This window comes from Uloborus diversus, chromosome 6, assembly GCF_026930045.1.
Source record: "Uloborus diversus isolate 005 chromosome 6, Udiv.v.3.1, whole genome shotgun sequence".
Taxonomy (NCBI): domain Eukaryota; kingdom Metazoa; phylum Arthropoda; class Arachnida; order Araneae; family Uloboridae; genus Uloborus; species Uloborus diversus.
Window position 1 is genome coordinate 122,742,817 of NC_072736.1, and position 24,661 is coordinate 122,767,477.

Consider the following 24,661-nt stretch of genomic DNA (forward strand, 5'->3'; position numbering starts at 1 on the left):
GGTATATACTGTAAAAGAAGATCAGCAAGGGAATATTGTGAAATACCGTGTTCGGTTATGTGCCCAAGGTTATCTTCAGGAAGCTGGTGAATCTTTTCGAGAAGTTTTTAGCCCAGTCATTGACTTTTCTATAATCAGATTGTTTTTCTGTATTTTTGTATGTCTTTTTAAGTGGTGTTATCTGCATGTAGACATAAATAACGCTTATTTGTATGCTGATTTGGATACTAATGTATATATGAAACAACCTAGTGGATATGTACTAGAGCCTGGTAAAGTTTGTTTGTTAAAGAAAGCTTTGTACGGTTTACACCAAAGTGGTAGGATGTGGTACTATCAACTCCATGAAACACTTTTGAAATTGAACTTTACTAGTTTAGATTGGTGTAATTGTTGTTACATATATAAAAATAAGGTTATTCTTCTTTTTTATGTTGATGATATCATACTTTTTGGCAAACTAAAATCTGATTTGAATGAAATTGTAAATTTTTTAAGAAATCATTTTGAATTAAAAATTTTGGGTGAAATAAGAAAACTTCTGGGTGTTGAATTTGAAAACATTGATGGTAATTGGTATATTCATCAGATAATGTATATTAATAAAATTGTCGAGTTGTATTCTAGTTATAATATTCCAATTAGTAATGTTCCTATTTCGGTTGGGGTGGTTTATTCAAAAATTGACTTGCCTACTAGTAAGTTAGAAATAGATAAATGTAATTCTTTACCATATCGAAATTTAATTGGCTGTTTATCCTTTTTGGCTAGTAGAACTCGCCCCGACATAACATATGCTTTAAATATATTTTCCCAATTTCAATCTAATTATGGTGAAAAACATTGGCATGGTTTACTTTGTCTTCTTGGTTATGTTTTGTATACAAAAAATCTTAAATTGAAGTTATCAAATATTTCAAATTTAAATATTAAATGTTATTCTGATTCAGATTGGGCAGCTAGTAGAGATGATAGGGTTTCAATGGGAGGTTACATCATCTTGCTAGATAATACACCTATCATGTGGAAAACATTTAAGCATAAATGTATTGCTCTTTCCACTATGGAAGCCGAATATGTTACTTTAACAGAGGCTGCTAAAGAATTTGTCTGGATCATGAGAATTTAAAAAAATGAAAATTTGAATTTAGTTTTGAAAAATTGTGAAATATTTTGTGACAATATTGCTGCAATAGATTTTTCCAAAAGTCCTATACAAAATCAAAGAAGTAAACATATTGATATCAAGTATCATTTTTTGAGAAATTTAGTAAATGAAAAATTGTTTAAATTAATGTATGAGTTCTAAATTAAATTTAGCTGATGCTTTGACAAAACCTTATACCAAATCTCAACTTGGACATTTTTGTGACATTATTTTTGGGGGGAAAAATATATGAACTAAATTTGAACTTTTTGGGTGTGTAAAATTTTTGTGAAATTCAATGGTAACTTTGTCAATTTGAATTTATTGTGAATTTTTCCGATTGTTATGCATGTTGCAAAATAAGCCTGTTTGAATTCTGAGAATCTCATCCCCTCTTTGCCTAGGTGTTTGCTTCCCCTTTTGTTTATGGGGCCGTTTTAAGGGTGAAATTCTGCGAACAAGGATAAGACATGGGCGTTTTTACAGATGATCGCTGGACAAATAAAATTGCCCCGATATCGCGGCAGGTCGAAACGATGGTTGAGGCATCTTTTTAAAACACAGGGTGCAATTTCTTATTTTTGAAAAGGGCGGGGCGCATTTCGCGATCTAAAAGAAGGGCAGGGCGCATTCTGCTGATATGGAAAAGGGCAGGGCGCTGCGCCCTTCAAAAACGGCCTAGCGGGAACACTAATCTAAACAATGGTTTAAAGAGACACATTATAGCTCTAAAAATAGGTTTATTTATGTGTATATCTTTTTTTTCTCTTCTAATATTCTATTAGTTATAAGTTAGCATTAAAATTTAAGAGAATTCAAAATCTAGACTTTGTTTATTAATACGGTCAACTCTTGATAACTCGAAGTCCCAAGGGACTGGCTAAAACGTTTGAGTTATTGGTGGTTCGAGCTATGGGAAGTTTCCACAACAGTCTCAAGAGTTTGGAACCCGATGAAAGCTTTGAGATAAAGGAATATTCGAGTTATAAATTTTGGGTTATCGAGATTTGACTGTATTATAGTCAACTTCCTCATACATATTATTGTTTGAAGTTTGCTTCCTTGTGAACCATTATTTTTCTAAAGAATTTTTTTTCTTCTGAATTTAACTAAGAAATGTTTAATATTTTAAAAGGAGTGCCCACTGTTTGTTCTTTGTAAATATCCACAATATTTCCATTGTGTTTGTCGTTTCCCAAAATTGTGAAATATATATCTATTAACTTTTTTACCATGCATTTTAAATAGAAAGAAATTAAAAGATATTAAAAACTTGAAAGTTTTATTATGTAACAGTAATTAAATTGATTATTTCAGAAAGGGCGAAAGTCCACCCTTTCTGAAATAATCAATTCAATTGTTTCATATGATAAAAAAAACTTCTTTGTGCCTGAATGTGAATAAAATTATCATCATTTGTAAAGACAAATTCTGGATATTTTTGGCTATTGTATAATATTTTCATTATTTTCTTTTAGTTTAAAAGCATCTCAAAACCTAAAAGAATTTTTCAATGTTCTTCTTGAAGGCACTGGTTTCAAAGTTTAGGATTTAAATTTTTTAGCAGTTGCTAATTTATAATATGGTTTTTGACTGTCGAATCTCTAAAACATTTACGTAATGTTTAATCATACTTTTTACTTGTAAAATTGATAAAATGATTTTTTGTTTTACATTTCCATGTCTCATTAGAAATGTGACAAAAAGATGAAAAACTTTTTGTCTTCAAAATTTGCATTATCTTTAAATTGTTCCTTTGACAATTTCAGGCACAAAACTGGTTTGAAAGAATTAGAAATGCTGCGGCGATTGAATGATGCTGATCCAGATGATAAATTTCACTGCCTTAGATTGTATCGTAGTTTTTTCCATAAACAGCATCTTTGTTTAGTGTTCGAGCCTTTGTGGTGAGTGCTTTTCTTTTTAATCACTGAGAATCATAAAATAAATATCCTTGCCTTTAATTTACGTCTTAATTTTTCAGCATGAATTTGAGAGAGGTTCTTAAGAAATATGGCAAAGATGTTGGTCTTCATATCAAAGCTGTTCGTTCTTACAGTCAGCAGTTGTTCTTAGCTCTTAAACTTCTAAAACGTTGCAATATCTTGCATGCTGATATTAAACCAGATAATATTTTGGTAAGGAGAATACATTGGTTATTTTACATGTTCATACTAATCTTTATGTGGTGTATTTAAATGCGTTATACTTCTACAAGTTTTTGATAACTTTAAAACTTTCAGGTTAATGATCGTAAGCTTGTTTTAAAGCTGTGTGATTTCGGCTCTGCGTCTCATGTTGCAGAGAATGACGTAACTCCTTATCTTGTAAGCAGATTTTATCGGGCGCCAGAAATTAGTAAGTAATTTTAATGTAATTTATATTGGCTACACATAAGTTCTATAAGTCATTTGAGTATTACTTTTCAGCTACATTTAAACTTTTTTCCATCTCTTCCTGCCTCAAACTAGCTGTTTGAACTACTTGTTAATCACGTTAATAGTTTCCAATTTGCTGTGTTCTATGCTAAATGTATTTAGAATTTCATTCTCAAAAACACCCCTTCCCCTCATCAGTGATATGTCCTGATGTGTTTGAAAATTCTGGTCACATTACTTTTAGAGAACTTTTTCAAAAGGGAAGTTTTTGAAACTTATTGTTGCAATTCTGATGGGATACAAAAAAAAAAAAAAAAGCTGATGTGTGCATCACATGACTTCCTTTTACTCCAATTTAATGTCATTTCCCCATTATTGGCAATTTTAATGTAATTCAATTGTTTACTTTCTAAATATCACCAACAATGGCCAAATTGAAACCAAATTAAAAAAAAAATAATAAATAATCGCCAAATTTGTCGCCAAGTTGCCGACAGAACTTGGCGGCCAAAAGACTGGTGACATATCGCCAAGTGTCCGACAGATTATAACACAACTTGAGTTCACATCGAAATTAACAATGATTTCCTCCCCAAAAGGAGCAAAAGACCCCCTTAGGAACATCCGAATGCAACCAAAAGAGAAGGTGCCCAACTAGAACCCACTAGGAGTCTATGTACCAAATTTTAACTTTCTAGGACATACTGTTTATGAGTTATGCGAGATACACACATACATACGTACATATAGACGTCACGAGAAAAGTCGTTGTAATTTACTCGGGGGTCATCAAAATGTATATTTTAAGTGTCTGTACGTTCCTAGGCATATATCCACGTGTGATCGGGTCAAGAAAAAAAACTCGACATTCATTCGGGGGTGAGAAAAATGGAAATTAAGGCCAATTTTTGAGTGAAAATTTTTTTGCGAATACAATACTTCCTTTTTTAAAAAGGAAGTAAAATGGATTTGTTATTTTGAAGCATTTTCTCATTCCAAGGCTGGGGGGGGGGGGGTAGGGGTAGAAGTATTTTCCTTATTTAGACAGATATTTTTAGGAGGACTGTTGACACTACTTGAAGACAAACCTTTATTCTAACAGGGATTTTTGGAAGCTTGTATCTTTATCCAAAAAGGGAATTTTAGGGAGTGTTTTCCTTTTTATTACTGAGAGTTTGAGGGATTATTGTCCTCATTCTAATAGGAATTTTTAGGTACCATTGTCCTTACTCTGTTGGGGATTTTATAGACTGTTGTGCCCACTCAAGTAAAGATATTTTTGGGACTAATGTAGAGACTCTACTGGGGGTTTTTGAGGACTGTTCTTTTAATTCGAATGAGGGGTTAGAGTGTCAGCTGACACTATTATCGGACTGTTGCCTTTATTTTAAAGACCCTTTTAACAAAATTTCTCCTTATTCATTCGGGAATTGGGAAATTTAGATGCTTGATAACTTTATTTACAAAGTTTCCTCTTTCGAATGGGCATTTTTAGGGACTAATGTCCAAGTTTTAATAGGGATTTTTAGGGACTGTTGTAATAACTCTGACGGGACAATTGTAAAACTTTTTTATTTTATTTAAGCACGATTGTTGAACATGCTTCACTTGACACATTTTTTTGTCTCTAAGTAGACTGGGCAAGGCCAGGCGGCGCAGCTAGTGAGTAAATAAATTCAACATCTAAGAAGCAAATAGTAAGTTTTGTTGTCAACAGTGTTCAATTTCATTGAAAAACATTTTCTTCTCTCCTTACAAAAGTGTTTTTTGATATTATCACATTCATTTTATGAAAGTCGAAAGCACGGGTTTTCTTTCTTCTTGGATTTTGAATTCTTTTTACATTACAAATGAACTATCATGATTTTCATTTCCTCATTTTAGAGCCTGTGTTTGAATAAACTCATGAATTCTTAAAGTTATTTTATCCCATTATTACTCCTCCCCTCCTTCTCCCAAGCCTTCAGTCCACTTAAATCTTACATATTTTTCATCCAAGGATTGAAAAAATTTCTGTAACAGATTTCATATTTTAACCGAAACTAATTTTGTGCTGTAACTTACTAAAGTGCAATACAGTGAAATACGTATAACACGAAAACGCTTAGCATGAAAAATCGGATTACGCAAACTGGTATAACGATCCATTCTGTATACTGCACACTTAAATAAAAATCTTTTGACATGAAATTCGTTTAGCATGAAATTTTTTTTGGTCCTTTCAGCTTCGTGTTAAACGTTTTCCATTGTATTTTGTTGTCGTGAAAAAAAGACGAAGTGGTAATGTTTACTATCTGATTGCAATCCCCCCTCTCTTTTTTGAAAGTTTTTGACCCCACCCCCACTCTTATTTTTATTTTGCTCCAGCTGTAAGAAAGTGGAGGTATTTCCATTATTATTAATATAGTTCCTTTATAATTTTGATTTTTAGCTTGAAAAGAAGTTAAAAACAAAATTGCCCTCTGCCTTCCATCTAGTAGCATCCAATTGTAAAAGTTCAATGAAGGTATATTTAAAAGTGTGTTGCCGATCTTGTATCTCAAATGTGTTCTTATTTAATGCTTCTTCGCAAATCACTATGAGGAAAAATTATTTTTTAATTTCTAATTACGTCTATTCCAGTTCTAGGCTTAAACTATGACTTTGGCATTGACACATGGAGTGTTGGCTGTACTTTGTACGAATTGTATACTGGGAAAATTATGTTTCCTGGAAAATCAAATAACCAAATGCTGAAACAATTTATGGACTTAAAAGGGAAATTTCCCAATAAGCTGATAAAGAAAGGAGCATTCAGAGAACAACATTTCAATAGTAGCTGTAATTTCTTATCACATGAAGTTGATAAAGTGACAGAAAGGGTAAAGTTGTTTTTTGTTTTATTTTTGATTATTGTTTTTATCCCTTTTTTTTGATAATTTATATAATTTGATATAGTTTTCAAATTTTTAAATTTTAAAGTTTATTTCTGTAGTAAGCTTTACTGTAATGTTAATCAAATTATACCTTTCATTAAGGCTAATTTCATGTGCTGCAAAACTGTTACTGGTTTAAAACCATTCTCAGTATTGCAAACATTGAATGCAATTGTGCCATTCCCCAGAACGATGAGCATTTTGTCCCATTGCCTGGGCTGTCTAATAATCCATTAAAAATACTAATTTAAAAGGGAAATGAACTAAGTTTTGTTGCTTCAAAAATTACAAACATATGTGTGATTTCTTAAACAAAAGTTTTTTCATTGCTTTTTTTAAAAAGAATTATTTTTTACTGAAATTTATGATCTAGGCTTGGAATAATCGAAGATTGTGTAATCGTAACCAAGGTAATTGATCACAATTTAGTGTAATCATAATCTAAAAACTGAAAGTTACCTTTCTATTTGATTAATTAAAAGTTCTTTTTTCTTTAAAAATAGTTTTTTTCTCTCATTTTCAACATTTTGTAATTGATTAAAGTTGACCTCCTTTTCGAAAAATCCAATAACCCGATTGCCCTCAGGTCCCAATTGATTCCAATTGGAGCTCTACTGTTCTGAAAAACCATGAGTCACGTTTATTGAAATTTCTAGATATTTCCACATTTGTAGAAGCTATTTCATTTTTATGCATACAAAAAATGTTAATCTCTTTATTCACATTGTAATGTTTGCTCTTCTAATTTTCTTTGTACTTAAAATTAACATACAGTAGAGTCTTGAAAGTGCGAGCTTCCACTTCATCCGAGGTGCTCCATTTATATTTTAAGTTAAAATTTTTAGCAGCTAAAAATTTGATTTTCATTAAAATCTGAAAATAGAAATATTTTGCAGCTGTACAACTTATTGACTATGTTCAATAAATAATACAAATACAATGAGAGGTTGATTATGATGTTTTGGTTGCTTTGCACATATAAATGGAGTATGGATATAAAGAAAAAGTTAGGTTAAAATTTGTCTAAAAGCAATTAAAAACAAAATTTATGATGAAGTTTGAGTGATAATTTTTTTTTGTGAAGACAATTAGTTCTTTTTCTTATGCAAGGAAGTCAAAGGTGCTCCTCCATATGTCTTCCGAGTTGTGCAAATTTTAAATGCGGAAAATTTTCCCCGATAATCCGAGTTATCTGCAATCCAAGGTAGGACGAGCCTCAATTACCTTGGATTTTCAAAACTCCACTGTATATATTAAACAATTTTCATGTTTGTAATTTTTTAAAAATATTTTAGTAACATCTTTTTTAAGCCAAATGTACAATATTTTATCAAAAATGCTATATCTATACTTATTTTCTTGTGTTTGTTTAACCTTTCTAGAATCATTGCAGCTTTAAAAAATAAATAAATAAAAACATTTGTATTAAATAATTTTGGTCACATTAAAAACATTTCAAATGTAAGTAAATTGTCTTTTTTTTTTTTTTTTTTTTTTTTTTTTGAGAATTCAATCTAGTAGTATATTTTATCAAATATAGTGTTTGTAAATATCATACAATATAATATTAAAATTAATATAACTATTTTTGAAAATAATTCTTGAAGTTAAAGCATTGGCAATTTTCAGGAAAAAGTTGTTGTACTTACTAACATTAATCCAAGCCGTGATCTTCAAGCTGAACTGATGGGTTCTCAAAGACTTCCTGATGATCAGTATCGTAAAGTTTGTCAATTAAAAGATTTATTAGAAAAAATTTTAATGCTTGATCCTGCAAAAAGGATATCTATTAATCAAGCATTAACTCATCCTTTCATACAAGAGAAAATTTGAATGTAAGTTTTTTTTTTTTTTTTTGATTTGTAGTTAATAATACCTTTTTAATTAAAGAAGTTGTGCTTGATTTTAATTTTCTTATCACTTGTGCAAAATATACTTGGATATATCTTACTCAAATTACTCAATTATGTTTGTTTATTGCTTTAAATTTTATTTTTTACTTATTCTTTATATTAAGCCCTAAAACTGGTCACTTTTAAGCAATCTGTACATATGTTGAAGGTATGTGCTCATCATTTCAGGAAATCTTTTTAACGTAACTTTTAGTTGATTTATGGGGGTATTTCTAGTCTTAGAGGTTTGATTTTAAGGTGATTTTACAGGCGTAATCAAAAAAACACCAGTAGCTATTTTTACTATCCATTTTATCAGTTTTTTATTGATACTTTAAAAGTATAAAAATGCATAATCATTGAAAAATTGAAATTGTAATTGGGGTAGGCTGGCAAAATAGGAACCCTAAAAAAAAGGGGGGTGGGGTCTTCTGGTTGACGTGATTCCAATCCTCCAGGTGATCTGAAACATAAAAGTTAAAGTTGATTCTTGTTGAACAAAAATGTAGAATTGTCTGAACGTAGCCAATTAATTTTTTTTTTTTTTTCACAAAATGGCATCTTTTTGAAAAAAAAGTTAATTTTTTTGGCTCTTTTTTTGAACTTTGGTATTTCTTTAAAAATTATAAAAATCAAAAATTGCAAAACCCCTACATGGAAATAATTTTGATAGTACTAAGAAAGTTTGTATCAAATTTCAAGTAAATCGGTGCATTAGAATTTGAGATATCTTGTCAACTGTATCGAAAAAACTAGCTTCGAGAAAAACACGTTCAATGTTTTCGGCCTTATTTCAGCAAAAGAGTTTATTTGAAAAAAATTAACTGTAACTTCAAAAATAATTTGAATTTCCATAAATCATCGTAGAAACTTATTCTTAAAGGTCCAAACTTGGAGAGTTTGAAGGAAAAAAAATAATCAATTTTTTTTTGAATTTCTAGACTAAAATACCTCCTTAAATCTCCAGTCAAGTTTTTATTTGAAATTTACTTTTAGTTCATTTGTTAGCATTGATTACAATTACTATTAATAATTTTGCTGTTGGATCATTCCACGTCAAATCGCCTTAATTAAATAGTCGAACGTGCCGTCATGTCTCCTATTTTGTCCATTACTTTTTTACAAATAGATATCTATGAGGAAAGCCCAAATTTTTTTAAAGATTTTTTTGAATGAAAATTACACTTTGGAATTTTTTTTCAAAAATTCGATTTTTGATCATTTTTTGGACTTGCCGTTTTGGCATGAATTCAGAAAATCTCTCTAATTTCTTTATTTTTCAACAAATTAATCTGAATTTGGTATCAATTTCAAGCTAATATTTTTCTCTTTCAGAGTGAATGACAGAAAGTATTCTGTGAACAGTTGGGTGTTGCCACTCTTTATCTAAAGTCAGTTTTTATGTTTTTTCAATTGGGAGATAAAGTAAGTTATATCTCCGGAGTACCTACTACGATCTGCATCAAATTTTTTTTGTAGCATATTTAAATCATTCTCTTGCTATGTAGTAAAAAAAGTAAAAGGGTGTTTTTTTGTTGTTTTGAAACAAAAAAATAAAGTTTGTTTTGCAGAAAATACAAGTTTTCTATTACTTTAAATCCCTTTTAAGCTTAAAAAAGGCCAAAAACTTTTCAGAACAATTAATACTGGACTCTCAAAGGATTTTTATCAATAGTTATTTGCTGAAAAGTTGTTTAATTTGGTAAAGAATTGTGCAAAAACCTCCGTTTCAGACTTCGCAAAAATAAATAAATAAAACACTTTTGATTGAAAGTAAAAGGGTGTTTTTTGTTGTTTTGAAATGAAAAAATAAAGTTTGTTTTGCAGAAAATACAAGTTTTATATTATTTTAAATCCCTTTTAAACTTAAAAAAGGTTAAAAATGTTTCAGAACAATTAATACTGGACTCTCAAAGGATTTGTATCAATAGTTAATCGCTAAAAAGTTGTTTACTTTGGAAAAGAATTGTGCAAAACTCCGTTTCAGACTTCTCAAAAATAAATAAATAAATAAAACACTTTTGGTTGAAAGTGTACTAAATATTAAGAATAATAATTTGAAGAATAGTATAGAAAATATTTCTAATGGAATTATTTTGCTTTTTTTTTTTTTTTTTTTTTTTTTTTTTTTTTTTTTTTTTTTTTTTTTGAACATTAAAGGATGGAAAAAAAAAATTACTGCTGAAAACTTTTCATAGCATAAACTTGTTTGGATTACGTTACATCTGACAGTGAACTTCCACACTTACCGTAAGTTCTCCACAACTCTAGATTTCTCTGAAGAAGATTATTTTTGTTGATTGATGCCTATTTTAAAATCTCTTTAAAACTTATTGATAGAAATTCTGATTTTCTCATCTTCTGATACAAAAAAAAAAAATAAAATAAATTTTCAAAAAAAAAAAAAATGCTGCCCGCACAAGCATGCTTTTCATTTCACATTTTATAATCGACTAAAGCTATGCTATGTGTTGATTAACTTTCAAAGCGAAAGAATGATGCGTATTGCATGAGTATTGTAAGAGAGGAAGATCATTGTCAGGTGTTACATAATCCAAACAAGTTTAGGCTATGGAAACTTTTCAATAGAAATCCCCCCCCCCCCCTCCCCCATCTTTTACTGTCAAAAAAAAAACTAAATAATGCCATTAGAAATGTTTCTTTACACTATTCTTCAAATTATTATTCTTAATATCTAATACTTTCAATCAAAAGTGTTTTTTTTTTTTTTTTGCAAAGTCTGAAACAGAAGTTTTTACACGAGTCTTTTCCAAAGTAAACAACTTTTTAGCAAATAACTATTGATAAAAATCCTTTGAGAGTCCAGTATTAATTATTCTTAAAAGTTTTTGGCCTTTTTTAAGCTTAAAAGGGATTTAAAGTATTAGACAACTTGTATTTTCTGCAAATCAAACTTTTTTCTTTTTTTTTTAAACAACAAAAAACATTCTACTACTTTTTTCTACATAGCAAGAGAATGATTTAAATATGCTACAAAAAAAAATTTGATGCAGATCGTAGTAAATACTCCGGAGATATGACTTATTTAATCTCCCAATTCAAAAAACATGAAAACTGACTTTAGATAAAGAGTGGCAACACCCAACTGTTCACAGAATATTTTCTGCCGTTCACACCCATAGAGAAAAGTATTAGCTTGAAATTGATACCAAATTCAGCTTAATTACAGTGAAACCTGTGTATGACGATACTGTCTATAACGATAACCTGTCTATAACAATATTTTTTTTTGGCCCCAGCATAATGTCAGCATGAATAATCAAACCATCTGTAACAATAACCTGTCTATTACAATATTTTTTTTAGGTTTCAACAATATCGTTGTAGACAGATTTTACTGTAGTTGAAAAATAGAATTAGAGATTTTCGAAATTCATGCCAAAACGGTAACTCCGAAAAATGATCAAAATCGAATTTTTGAAAAAATTCTCCAAAACGTAATTTTATTCAAAAAATCTAAAAAAAAAAAAAATTAATTTGGGCTTTTCTCATAGATATCTATTCGTAGAAAAATAATGGACAAAATCTGAGACGAGGGCACATGGCATTACGCAATTTGAAGTGAATGACCCTGTTGACTTTTTTTTTTTCTGTTTCTATTCAAATAAACATTAGTAGATTCAAAATGTTAATGATTGTCACTGATTTTATTTTATTTCCTTTTATTTTTTCTTTGGGTCGAAAGTTATTCATTTACAGATAAGACAAATTGCACTCATAGTATTTATGAAATGAGAATATGCTGATTTCATTTGTAGTATTATTAGTTTGGAAACTTTGGTTAGTCTTAAATAACAAAAGTTGAATTATTTAATATCTTCAGAAAGTTTCTATTTAAACTTAGATTCATAAACAAAAAAAAATATATGTTGCTTTTAATAATTTATTGGTCTTTTTATTATTATGGTTATTATTATTATTATTTATTTTTTAAATAAATGATTAAAATCTAGATCACTGCAAAAATGCTTTTTTTTTTCTTTCAAAAAATGTTTAATTTTGAAAATAAAACCAAATGTTTCTATTTTTCTTTTTATCAGCTACTTGTTTTGAAAATAAATTTCCATGTTTTAATTTTGTTGCTTAGTGTCATTAAACTTATGGAAATGTGTAATTTTGTTTAAATTACTGTGTCACAACAAAAATTAAAATGTTAAATCTACTAATATCTTCATTTTATTTGTATTGCTGATTGTACTCATATTTCACCAAGTGTCCCTAGCAACATTCAACAAGATTATCTAATAAATATTCTGCCAAAGACTTTGCACACCTAGTTTATGTACCTTACTTAATTATTCATAAAAGTGATATTTCCCACTTAGCAAATAATAAATATGACACATTTTCAAAACTGAATCAAATCAGGAAAGGGAAGTTCAATTGAAGTAACTGATGTCAATATTTGTATGAATAACTTAATAACTTGTTCAGTGTCTCATTTTCATGTGAACATATTTTATTCTACAATGGTTTTTATTCCAAATTTTTTTCTGCAGAAAATACTCTAATTTTGATGAAAATATAAGCATCTTAGAAGGTTTTTAAGGACTGAGGACCATCATGAGTTAGAACTTGAAGAAGTTTAAAGAACTCTTAAACACACTTTGTTTTATTGTATAATATGAGTATGAAAATAACACGTATGTTCTGTTTCTCCTTATGTTTTAAAGTCATTGTTGTTTCCTTAGTTTAAGTTTTCATTGTGTTTACAAAAGTTAATAACTTTCTGAAATTTTTTGTTTTGTTTTAAATAATTCAGAACTTATTGACTTTGTTGTAAATAACAAAAGGTTCCTCGTTGTTGTTTGTTTTTATGAAGTCTTATATTCATTCAGTGTAATTTTCATGCATCAAAATAAATGTTACTTTTACTGAAGAAATTTCATTTGAACTCATATGTTTCATGATCTTTAAAAAATATCATACATAATAGTTGATTATATTAAAGTTAATTTGTGCCAAACATTTAACTATGCAGCATTTAATGTCAACATAGTAACTACAGCATTGATATATCTTATTGTTTCATCAAAAAAAAATATTAGTTTTATTGAAGAAAACAATATTAACAAATTCCCACTAGCTAAAAAATCATTAAAAGTAAAATCTATTAACTGCTAAGGATTTCTTTAATATATATTTTTTTTTGTTTGATTTAAAAGTTCCAATTTAAATATCCCCCCCCCCCCCTCCCATTATTTAAATCTTTTATTATGATTAGTTTTGAATTGTTTGTGTAAAACTGTTTTTCGATTTGCTTCAAGTTTTACTTTTCAGTTGCTGATATTAACTTATTTTGTGAAAATGTTTTAAATCCCTCTGAAAACATTGGGACCCGTTTTGAAGATCTATTTCAAGTATCTCGGAATGAACTAAGCATATAGGCTCCCATATTCAATCAATATTAAAAAATAATTTTTTTTTAAAGCTAGCTATATTTTGTTACCTTAATTTTCATTTTCTGTCTGAAATTGACAATTTTCATTTGAGACAACCTTCTGAATTGTATGCTGACGTCATTAAAGAAACAAGTTGATATAGATGTCGTTATTAACTTGTTAACTGAAGAACCATTCATTCTCTACTTCATAAATTAGTTACTGCTGAAAGTTTAGGCATAGATTTTTTTTTTTTTTTTTTTTTTTCATTTTTACAGGCATTAAAAGGTTTCTGAAACTCGTAAATAAATGAATAGATATAAATAGCTTGACTCTGCATCTAATACAATCCTTTTTAATAAGAGAAAGAAAAGTTTTTGTTAGAGTGAAAATTTAAATATGTTCCAATTGTAAATCACACAAATAAAATACATTACATTTACTTGCATTTTGCACCTTACTCCCCTGCTTCAACCAGATTTTAATCGATCATTGATCCCACTTACACCTTTTAAAAGAGAGTTCGAGAGATCTTTTGTTCGAACTCCCCCTCCCTCCCCCTTTTTTTCTGGTAAAACGTTAAGATTTATGAATTCAATATTTGTCAATACTTGAGACACTCACTTGTGCATGGTAAAAATTAACGTATTCTGTGTTATCTGGGAATTATATTTTTTTGTTTCTTGAAATTTTTTAAAAATATTTTTTACTTCTTAGGTATATATTTAATTTATTACAAATGGCACCTAGTTTTTTTTTTTTTTTTTTTTTACAGTTTACCTAGTAGTTTCAAAATTATTTCTGATATTTTTAAATGTCTTAAAGCATAGATTTTAGGGAATGTGTAAACTATATAAAACACATATAAAACTCACATTTACCTAGAAAATTACTTTTGAAGACATATATGTCATGCTAATAATTATTAATGAATTTTTTATTTGTAGTTATCAAATTGATAACTTCTTTTTTAAGATACCATGTTTAGTATCTTATTTCACAGGGAACAACTTTTAATATTTCTCTAGAAATTACACTGGTTTGTACTTTATCTGACCATAATCTCCATGAGATTTTTATTTTAATTTTATTTTTTGTCTGGCATTCATCTTCACTTTAAAGCAAGGCAATACAGTGACTCTTTACTCATTTGCAGACATGGAGTACAGCTTTTTTTTTTTTTTTTTTTTTCTTTTTTTTCCTATTCACTTAGTAAAATTTAATATGAAGGGTTTTGTTATGTGTTTGAAGAAGGTATTTCATTAAGTGTCTTAAAAAAATCATATACAATACCTGTGGTTACGTTTATTAACAATCATCGATATAAAAAATATTTTAATACACTAATATACATATTATGTTACATTGTCTTTGTATAATATGTTATTTCACTTTCACAGTAAACTGAATTCAAAATGTTTAGATTTGTTGCCATTTAAATTAGGCATAGGTTAAATGTCAATGGTTAACATTTTTAATACAGCTCTCTGCATTTTGGGTGGTAAGTACAAAATATTTAGCTTCTGTATTTGTACTCAAAGGTGAGATGAATTTTTAAATGTTTGAATAATCTTACAAAGTATTTGAAAGAAAGTGTTAGCAATGTATTTTAAACTGAAATTAATGTCCATTATGCATACAAAGATAATTGTAAAGATATTAAGGATTATTCCATTTTGTAACAGTAATTTATCATTCCTTCTTTTTTACTATTCATTAGGTAGTTTCTTGAGCGACGGCTTGCTGTTACCATATGCTCTGTATGCTGACAAAAAGCAGTATAATGAATGTGGTAATTGGTTTTCTGTCATTAATCAGATTCCTTTTCCCAATCGTGTCAGTTTTTTTTTTAAATAGATGCATTAGTTGAACTTTTTTGTGGTTTTGAACTAGGTGAAATCACCCATGTTCATTAAAGGAATTTCACTTTCTTCCTCTGAATTCACTTATATATTAAGCTGTCCGTTGCTCTTTTATTTTTTTAAATACATCTTATTGCTATTTTATAATTTAAATATTAAAACTTTTGAATGCTTGACATAAATTTGCTAAACATATTTTGAGGAGTAAGATATTAGAGCATATTGCTCATTCTATCAGCTAACATTGCCATCTCTGTTAGATTGCTGTTTTTAAAAATGATAAAAATACTGCATTTCGTTAATCTTGCGAAATACTTAAACCTTGTGAAGGTGCTTTTTGTTTATTTAAATGGTTTGAAGTCTGATAATTGAGTAAAACTGAAAGTGTTCAATTGATTGTTCTCAGGCTCTCAGAAGTTGGTTAAACTGGAATTCCTGTTTCAAGCCTTGCCACCTACTACCTGTTGCCCTCTGAAGGTAGCATTTTAAAGAAAAGGGAGAATAAAACTCAGCTAAAAATTTATGTTATTTTCTGTCTATTTTTAAATATTTAGCTTAAATTGATTTCATTAAAACTTAAATGGTAACTGTAAATATTTTTCTTTAACAGACTTTTTTTAACATTATTAATATCCTTTATCAAATACTATTTAGAAAAGTGTTAATTACTCTTATTTTAATGATACAAAATTTGTAATTAAGTATCATGATTCTTGTTATTACAGTGAAATCAATCTCAACTAGAATTTAAATGAAATTTATAAAATACAAGAATACTTTTAAAGATAAACTTGCTTCTATAATTAATCAATGGCCGTGTTTCCTTCAGTCAAAAGTACTACTTTTAGTCACTGAAATTGATAGAATAAGCGTAAAAAAATACATGGAGCCAGAAAATACTTTTGTTTTCTCAGCACTTCATTTTTGATTAATTTTTTAAAATGTTAGATTTCTAAAAAATGTTCCATCAGGTGACATCACAAGTGAGGAAAGCCATCTTGAATCTTTGCGTGTGGTTGTCTTTTTGGCAAGATATCGCCTTTCAGTGATTTTTCACTGCAAGCAATTATTAGTTTAACAAGAATTGTTAGTTAAATAAAATATTCATTTAGCGAAATGAGGCAATGTCCTGGAACTTTATTCTGGTAACCCTAGCAACTTGCTCACTTGCGATGAAAAAATGAAAATAGCGCTAAACTCTTTTCAGATTTTTTTTAAAGAAAGAAAATAAGTTGAAATTAAAAAAACAAGTAACACCCCATGTTTTGACCTTGCTCTTTCAGGAAAAAATATTTAAAAAAAAATAGGAAACAACCCAATTATTGCAATAATAATTTCAAATTGGGAGATAGATTTCACTGTGTTCAATCTTTAATCACCCGTATCTGAAAAAGTTTACTTGATTGTCTTCAGGAACAAAATCGAGGCTCCAGCACTGGCTTGGAAAAGATGATGAAGCTTGCTGCCTACTTGCTTCTTTTCATTCTGAAGGTAGAAACTAAAGTTAGGAATAAAAATTGAAAGTAAATATAATTATCATATGAATATTGAACATCTAAATCATATTTAAAAAATCTTTATGAATTTCAGGCTATCGGTACAATATGTAGAAAATGATGGAAGATATTTCCTGGTTAAACTGTAGAACAAAGTTTGCGAAATTTGTCGACGTTGCACTTAATGTTTTGTGTGTGTGTTTCTTGTATATATGTGCATGCACACATGCTTTCTCCTTTATTTTGGTTCTTTTTAATTTTATTTTGAAATCATAAAAAGAAAAAAAAATATTTTAATGTTATTTCTGATGCAAATTTTTGTATGATTTTGTATGTTAGTAAAATTTCCGACATGCATGCTCAACAATTCTCATTTTAAACAAAGCTGGTCAAGTGTTAAAAGTTTTAAATCCCGATATTGACTGCTTGACTTTAAATTCTTTTTGTATTATTTACTATTTATTTTGTTTCACTAAATTCTCTTTCTAGTACGGACAGAATTTTAAATTTTTATTCAAAGTTATATTATTTGAGGTTTTGTTTTATGAAAATTCCATGTTGTACAGTTCCTTTGTTTTTGTTCAATTCTCGAAATTTAAAGCTAGGTTTTTCTCATTTCTAACTTGTAGTTGATTTGATATTTTGCATATCTTTGGATTCAAACTGCTTGAGGAAGTGATAAATCTTGATTTCATCATAGTATAACTTTTGATATTTTTACTTAAAATGTTTTAAACATTTTATCAGATGTCTTTTCCAAAGAGTTTGTTAAGCTTAGAAATTGCAGAACAAATAAGATAAATATTTTAACCAATACTTCAGCATTGCGATCAGAGATATGCAGAACTTAAATCATATGAAATACCTTAGCGATAAAAACAATAGTATTTTTTTTAGACATAAATTTCACTTTATTTTAAGTTACACCTTTTTTGCCATTTATTGCAAATAGCATTATTTTATGAAAACTTTGCTGAAAAAACTAAGGAGAAATGATTATGCTACACGTATTGAAATGTTGACTATTTTTTGTAATGTATATTGCACTCTTGATGAAACTGTAAATATTGAATTTGTTTATTAAAAGAAAAATTCATTGTTCATGCTTTGTTGTCATTTTTTAAAACATGTGTTCCAAAATACATATGCTGTAATGTGTAAACACTCCTTTCACATTTGTTGAACTTGTCTCCAAATCGTGTTAAGTTGATGTTTTCCATTCCTTAAAAAACATTTTATTGTGTAAGATGACTAGCTGACTTGTGTGAAGCATTAGCTCTTGAATGAAAGAATTTAAAAGCCCGTATTATTATTATTATTTTTTATAACCACAAAACTGTGATTTGTTTATTTTTACTGATGGTTGAAAAATTTTTTAAAATATCTTTCTTTGAAGTTTGATGATGTATTAAAAGAATTTATGGCTATATGTACTCATAAAAAACACTTTTGAGAAATAATTTTTAATATACTGCAATTTCCCCTGTTAAAATACACAGGTTTTTGTCATTTCAATGCCATAACACAAAAATATTTTTGAATCCTGTCCCCAGTGAGCTAAGATTATATATTAGTGGAAATTTAGATCAGGAATCAGCTGAGGAAAATTTGTCATTCAAAGACTAGTTTCTGAACCATAAGAATTTTTAGCATCCCTTCACATTTTTAGCATGATGCTTTTACCTACTGATCTGCTGGGTCTCCTTCTCTGGATGCTATACACTTAATTTATCCATTTGGGAGGAACCTGGGCCCCTACTAAAATCCGCTGCGGGGTGAAGCTTGTTTAACTTGATTCTTCAATCCCATGCAAAACATCCATTCATTGTTAAGATTCTGTGAAACAAGCTCTCTTTCAATGAAGAAAAGGGTGGAAGGTCTATCAAGAAAACAATTTGAGAGATCGACCAGGACTAAATTTAAAGCATAACGCTGCACAAAAATTTGATGAACTGATTTTTGGCTTAGCCATTTGGTAAGTGCATTGTAAAACCCATATTCCAAACTGCATAAAAAATAGATTACAATTTCATTTTTCAGTGTATAACAGGCATGAACCGGCTCCTTTTGAAAGTCCTTGGCTAGGATGGCTAGAAGGTCCACCCCCAAAAATGTTATGCTCCTGGAAACCGTATTTTGCTTTATGTAAGACTTATAAAGTTGTTAAAATGCAGTTACATTTTCATATCAAAAAATAATAATAAAATATGTACTTGAGGACTCGTCTGAAGGAGTTTTCGGTATCTAGAATTGCAACACCCATGTTAAGCATTCCCCCCCCCCCCCCCCCCCCCCCCCCACTGTGCGAAATACGATAAAATATACTCTGTAAACGAAACTGATTTGGCAAATGGAAAATTATCCGAAATTTCTCTAATATTATTGAAAAAAATTTCCTCCTTCATCCTCAAAATAATTCGAAATTCTACAGGAACTAAATGTCTTCTATTTTGTTGTTAAATGTTTGCTGCATATTTAAAATATAAGCCCTTGCATCGTAAATTTTATAAAATGATTAAATTTAAGTCTTTGACTAAGAATTTGTTGGCTAGCAAATTTACCTTCTCCCCCCCACTGGAAAGTGATTACCCATTGTATTTCTAAAAGTTATGATTTTGCATAAATTTTAGTTTCATTTTTCAGATTTTTTTACTCATTCTCAGATTAAGCATTGTTACCAGTTCATGAATAGTATACTGTCTGTCCTACATGAGAAAAGCTCCCAACGCAAAGTCAAAGCATGTCTACTTCCATAGAAACGTTCGTTTTCTGCAAGGGTTAGCAGGAGGTTTTTTGGAGCCATTTCACCACGTCTTATCACCTTTATGTAGTCGTACGGGTTTTTCCAACATTACGCTTCCCTTGAAAAAATGAGACAAGTCACATTGCTATAGCAATCGACAGACGCAGACATTTCGGCGGGTTTTTTTCTTGTGATGGATGGACAGTATTTTTTGCTGCAGTTTATTACATTAATAGGATGCAATCACTTTTGTTCAGGTGAACTATATTTTGGAAGAAGTAGATTGAAATTATAGATTAAAATGGTTCTCTTATAAATATGTGCTTTCGTTTAAAAAAAACTGCAGTGCACATCAAGATAGTTTTTTTGAAACTTAGATGTGTTGGTAAATCAAAATTTTGCAAATGTTTTGAAAGAAATTTTTGGATGCTTTTGTGGTGAAAATGTTTGGATGAAAGTTCACATATTTGCTTAAATGAAGAAAGCCATTTTGAAATCAATAAGCCATCTTCTTGAATCCTAAAAAAAGTTTAAGGTTTTGCTTGATCAACACTTTATCAAAGCAAAATTTTACTCTATTTTTACTGTAACTAAATTAGAAGCTGCAGAAAGTTGTAATTAACTAACACTATCAAATGCAAAGAGAAAGGAAGTTTGAGTTACCAGGGCTTTTGTGAGGTGAAAAAAGCCAATCAGAAGAAGAAATATGCAAAAAAGGAGAAAAAGCAATGATATGGGAACCAAAGTCCTATTTTCTCACAAAATTGGTGTCCGGGGATTCTCCCTAGGAAAATGCCCGAAATCAAGTAATAAATATGATTCTATTCCACCTTTGGTAACGTTAAAGGACATGATAGGGTGCTGGAATCCCGTAGCAATTTCTCAAAGTTGAAGTTCCGAAACTGCCGCCTTAGATCCTCGTTATACTTTTTGATTAAAATGTAAGGGAGAGATAATATTTCAACGTAAAATTTTGTGGAGCTAATATCGCAAAAACACTGTGTAACTAAAGGTGGCCCAGAAACAAAAACTCAAGACATATTTTTTGTTATTTTGTGTTGGGCTTTTTTTTACATGCACCTTTTTAAAAAAAAATCTATTTTCTTTAAATATAAAAATCAAGTTCCAAGAAATGGCTCTGGGATACAAATTTCTCTTCATATGCTGGAGAATGTGGGGTAGGTCCCCACTGGCGCCTAGGGTGTTATTTCCTTCTCTTTGTGTTGTAAATTTTTCCTGTGTTTGTTTAGATGCAAGTTTGTTTGCAATCCCCTCATCATCGTAATTGGCTTGACAGCCTGTTGTGGGCCTTGGCCTTTAGCAGATACCGCTAGGCTGTCCTCCTCGTTGCCGTTGGCCTCCAGCTTTTGATTTTAATGATATCAAAATCAGTATCCACATAGCCGATCAATCTCTTTTTTGCTCTACCCCTTGGTAGCTGTCCAAAAGGGACTGCATTGAAGACCTTCAATGCAGCTCTATCATTTTCCACCCTCAAAAGATGACCAGTCCATCTCATTCTGTTTAGTTTGGTAAATTTCAAAATATCAATATCTCTTAAAGTTTATAAAGTTCAAAATTGTATATTCGTCACCAATTTCCAGTCATTGATACCACCAAAAATAGTTCGTAGCACTTTTTCGAAGATGGTCATTATTTTCTCTTCCCTTGTTGTTAATGACCATGTTTCAGAAGCATACGTTAAAACTGGTCTTATGAGAGTTTTGTTAAATAAAATTTTAGTACTTCTTTTAACTGGTTTTAAAGATCTAAAAGGCAGCCATTGGCAACAGTAATTATTAACTTTGAATTCTTTTTTTAAGAGTTCCCACCCATTGCAGCATTATGCGGAAAATTTAAGGTCCATGTCTCAGAAGTGATCATGAGGGGAATCACTCATCAGTAAGGGGATAGTGACTCTCTTGACGAAACCAAAAAGGTCCTAACTTCCTCCCCACTTTCCTCTTCAATGTCACCAAAGATAACTAAAAATTAGTTTTACGAAGTCAATTTCCAAAAATTTTGCTACTCTCTTTATCCACCTCTTCTCTAAATTACCTAAAACAATGGCATTTTAGGGATTTCGAACTTAAACAATCAAGTAGAGCTCTTTCAGGGGCGGATTTACAGCCTATTCGAGGGTGTGGCGGTTGAAAACGGTAAAATGCAATTCCACTCCCACCCCTTTATCCTATCTTTTAAATACTACTCGCCCCCTAGCGCCCCTCACGAACTTATATGACCCCCCACTGTTCTAAGTCATAGCAATGTGTTATCATACCAGTATAGTATAGTCCATGGAAGAAAAAGTTGGAAGACGCATATAGTAATGTAGAAATTATTAAAAGTGTAAAGGGGGGGGCAGCTTATAGTCTGCTCCCAGGGCATCGCGGGCAGCGTTTGTGGCTTATCTTTGCTCCAAGTTTCAGTTCTGAGGACAAAAGCGAACCCAATAAAAAAGGGATGTGAGGGTGAAAGTGACAGCACATATCTATGGTCAAGAATACGAGAATGGTTTGATTTATTGATAAGTTGATGTAAAAGAGCGGATAGCATGACTCCCTGTTCTGCTATAACGATCATGAGTGCAATGGAAGCAAGTAAGAAGACAATAAGGACAGGACTGTACGGTGATTCCTAGATTTTTTGAGTCAAGGCGCCCTTTTTGGAACTGAGATTTTCGCATGGCGCCCTTCCCAAAATAAAAGTATGACTTGTAACTGACAGTCAAAAATAAATACGAGTCGTGTATCTGCATTGAAAAGCCCTTATTTATCCTGCAGAGGCTCTGTAAAAAATAGAAAAAAGTTTCACAAACAATAAGTCTAAATTAGTTGAGAAAAAATGGTTAATTTTCGAATTATGGTCTTAGGAGTACTGCAGGGCTCCCCGAGACACATTTCGGGAATTACCGGACTAAACAATAAAGATGCTGAACAGTTTTAAAGATAAAACATTTTTCGATTTTAAAATAAATTTTGTCAATTAAAATCATAAGAAAAGTTCAAGATCTTTGCCGTTGGCAAGCTTTGTGTTCAAAACATATTCCAGTTTTTTTTTAACTGGATTTAATTCCTTCACTGTCTTTTTAGCCAGAAGTGTGCACAAAAGGGGTTCATGGCATAACCTTCGGCATTGAAATTATTAGGGGTTAACTTAAGAGATTTTTTAATCTCATTTTGAAGGTCACGTTCTCGGGGGGGGGGGGGGCGCAGCGTAGCCTTTGGAGGGAGTTCGTCATTGCCCTGGTAGTGGAGGGTTGTCGCCCTTGTGTAAACTACAATACAGGGGAAAACGTTTAACACGAAGCTGAAAGGACCGGAATTTTTTTTCATTTTAAACGAATTTCGTGTTAAAAGATTTATATTTAAGTGCGCAGTATACAGTCCGGATCGCTATTCCAGTTTGCGTAAACCGATTTTTCAAGTTAAGCATTTTCGTGTTAAACGTATTTCACTGTACTAGCTTTAAAATATTAGTATTTGAATTCCTGCATAAAATCATTATGTTATTACATTTTATGCTGTCTTTATATCATTTTGGGAAGTTTTTAAATCTGTGTTTTCCCTTAGATGAAGCTCGATACCGCCCCCTCCCCCCACACTCGCTACCTTGCTGACTTGTGAAGGTTATTATTAATAAATTTTGCATCATTGAAACAATACAATTCATTATGAGCGAAACGAAGTTTGAGTTTGAAGGAGGAATGTATAATGATGTTGTTAATAAGTAAAACGCAAAGCTATTACTAGTGACGTCGCGAAGGGGAGGGGGGGGGGTTGTCCGCTTTGGGTTTGACTGTCTGGGGGGTAACACCTGAAGTGGAATGCAAGTTTTTGAAAAAAATAAAGCTGAAATGCATTTTTAAGACTGCTAATTTGAAAATTTTATAGGGGGTGGGACCAAACCCCAATTTTTCCCACCCCACACCATAGAATCAATATATTCTACTATACTCAGAATTAGGCTCATATTGTCAATACCTAGACCTATGGTGACCTCTTATAATAAAAAACTGAAGACCCATTATATTTCCCTGTGTGTGAGATACGTTTAAAGCAATTACGGGGCCAACAATTTCACAGACCCCCTTGCTTTTTTGATCTCTCGACGCACACATGCGTCTAGAGCAAGTTACATAAAAAACTTTCATAGTTTTTATTTGCCTTTTGTATATCAGGGTTCGTACGCCCTTGAAAAACCTTGAAAAGTGCTTGAAAAAAAAAAGTTCATTTTCAAGTGCTTGAAAACCTTGAAAAAGTTTTAAAACCTTGAAAAAGTTTCTTAGTGCTTAAATTCTCCCAAAAATCAACGAATTGTGCTTAGAAGTTTTAAAAAAGTATTTCACCAATGCAATTTTCTGAACATGTGTTCAGTATGCAACATCGCGAAAAATTGCTTTCGTGTTTGGGATTTGAATCCTTTTGCATCTTGTAAATATTTTGATGTTTTTTACAACCGAAAGATATTTTGACATATGGTACCTTAGATTAGTTTATTTTTTGTTTAATTTCATTAATTAACAAAGAAATTAATTTGGAAACCATGACAACATTGACCTTACTCGGGTTTCGCGGAAAATTGCTCTTGTGTTTGAAATTTCAATCTTTTTGCATCCTGCAAATATTTAAATATTTTGGCTAATCAAATGTTAGTTTCGCATATGCTACCTTAGATTAATATATTTTTTGTTTAATTTTAATAAAAAAATAAATAAATTTATTTCATGGGAAACATGCCACGTCGAACGAACTCAGACTTTGCGAAAAATTGCTTCTCGTGTTTGAAATTTCAATCTTTTTGCATCTTGCAAATATTTAAATATA

The 24,661-nt window shown here is 30.4% G+C and overlaps 1 protein-coding gene across 4 annotated transcripts in view; it reads left to right on the plus strand.

The window, feature by feature from the left end:
- Window positions 1-18,193, plus strand: part of LOC129224693 (serine/threonine-protein kinase PRP4 homolog) — a 52,513-nt gene extending 34,320 nt beyond the window's left edge. The window contains exons 11-20 of one of the 4 annotated variants that reach the window (XR_008580707.1): window positions 2,917-3,054; window positions 3,132-3,285; window positions 3,391-3,505; window positions 6,148-6,386; window positions 8,070-8,275; window positions 12,853-12,996; window positions 15,455-15,526; window positions 16,003-16,073; window positions 17,010-17,087; window positions 17,187-18,177. Coding sequence is in view for 1 of the 4 variants with exons in the window: in XM_054859240.1 (XP_054715215.1) it covers window positions 2,917-3,054; window positions 3,132-3,285; window positions 3,391-3,505; window positions 6,148-6,386; window positions 8,070-8,273 (850 nt within the window). In the remaining 3 variants the exon portion in view is untranslated. Of the gene's footprint in view, window positions 1-2,916; window positions 3,055-3,131; window positions 3,286-3,390; window positions 3,506-6,147; window positions 6,387-8,069; window positions 8,276-12,852; window positions 13,341-15,454; window positions 15,527-16,002 lie in introns of those variants that run through there. The other 3 variants (XR_008580706.1, XR_008580708.1, XM_054859240.1) reach the window with 3 other exon arrangements.
- The last annotated feature ends 6,468 nt before the right edge of the window (window positions 18,194-24,661 follow it).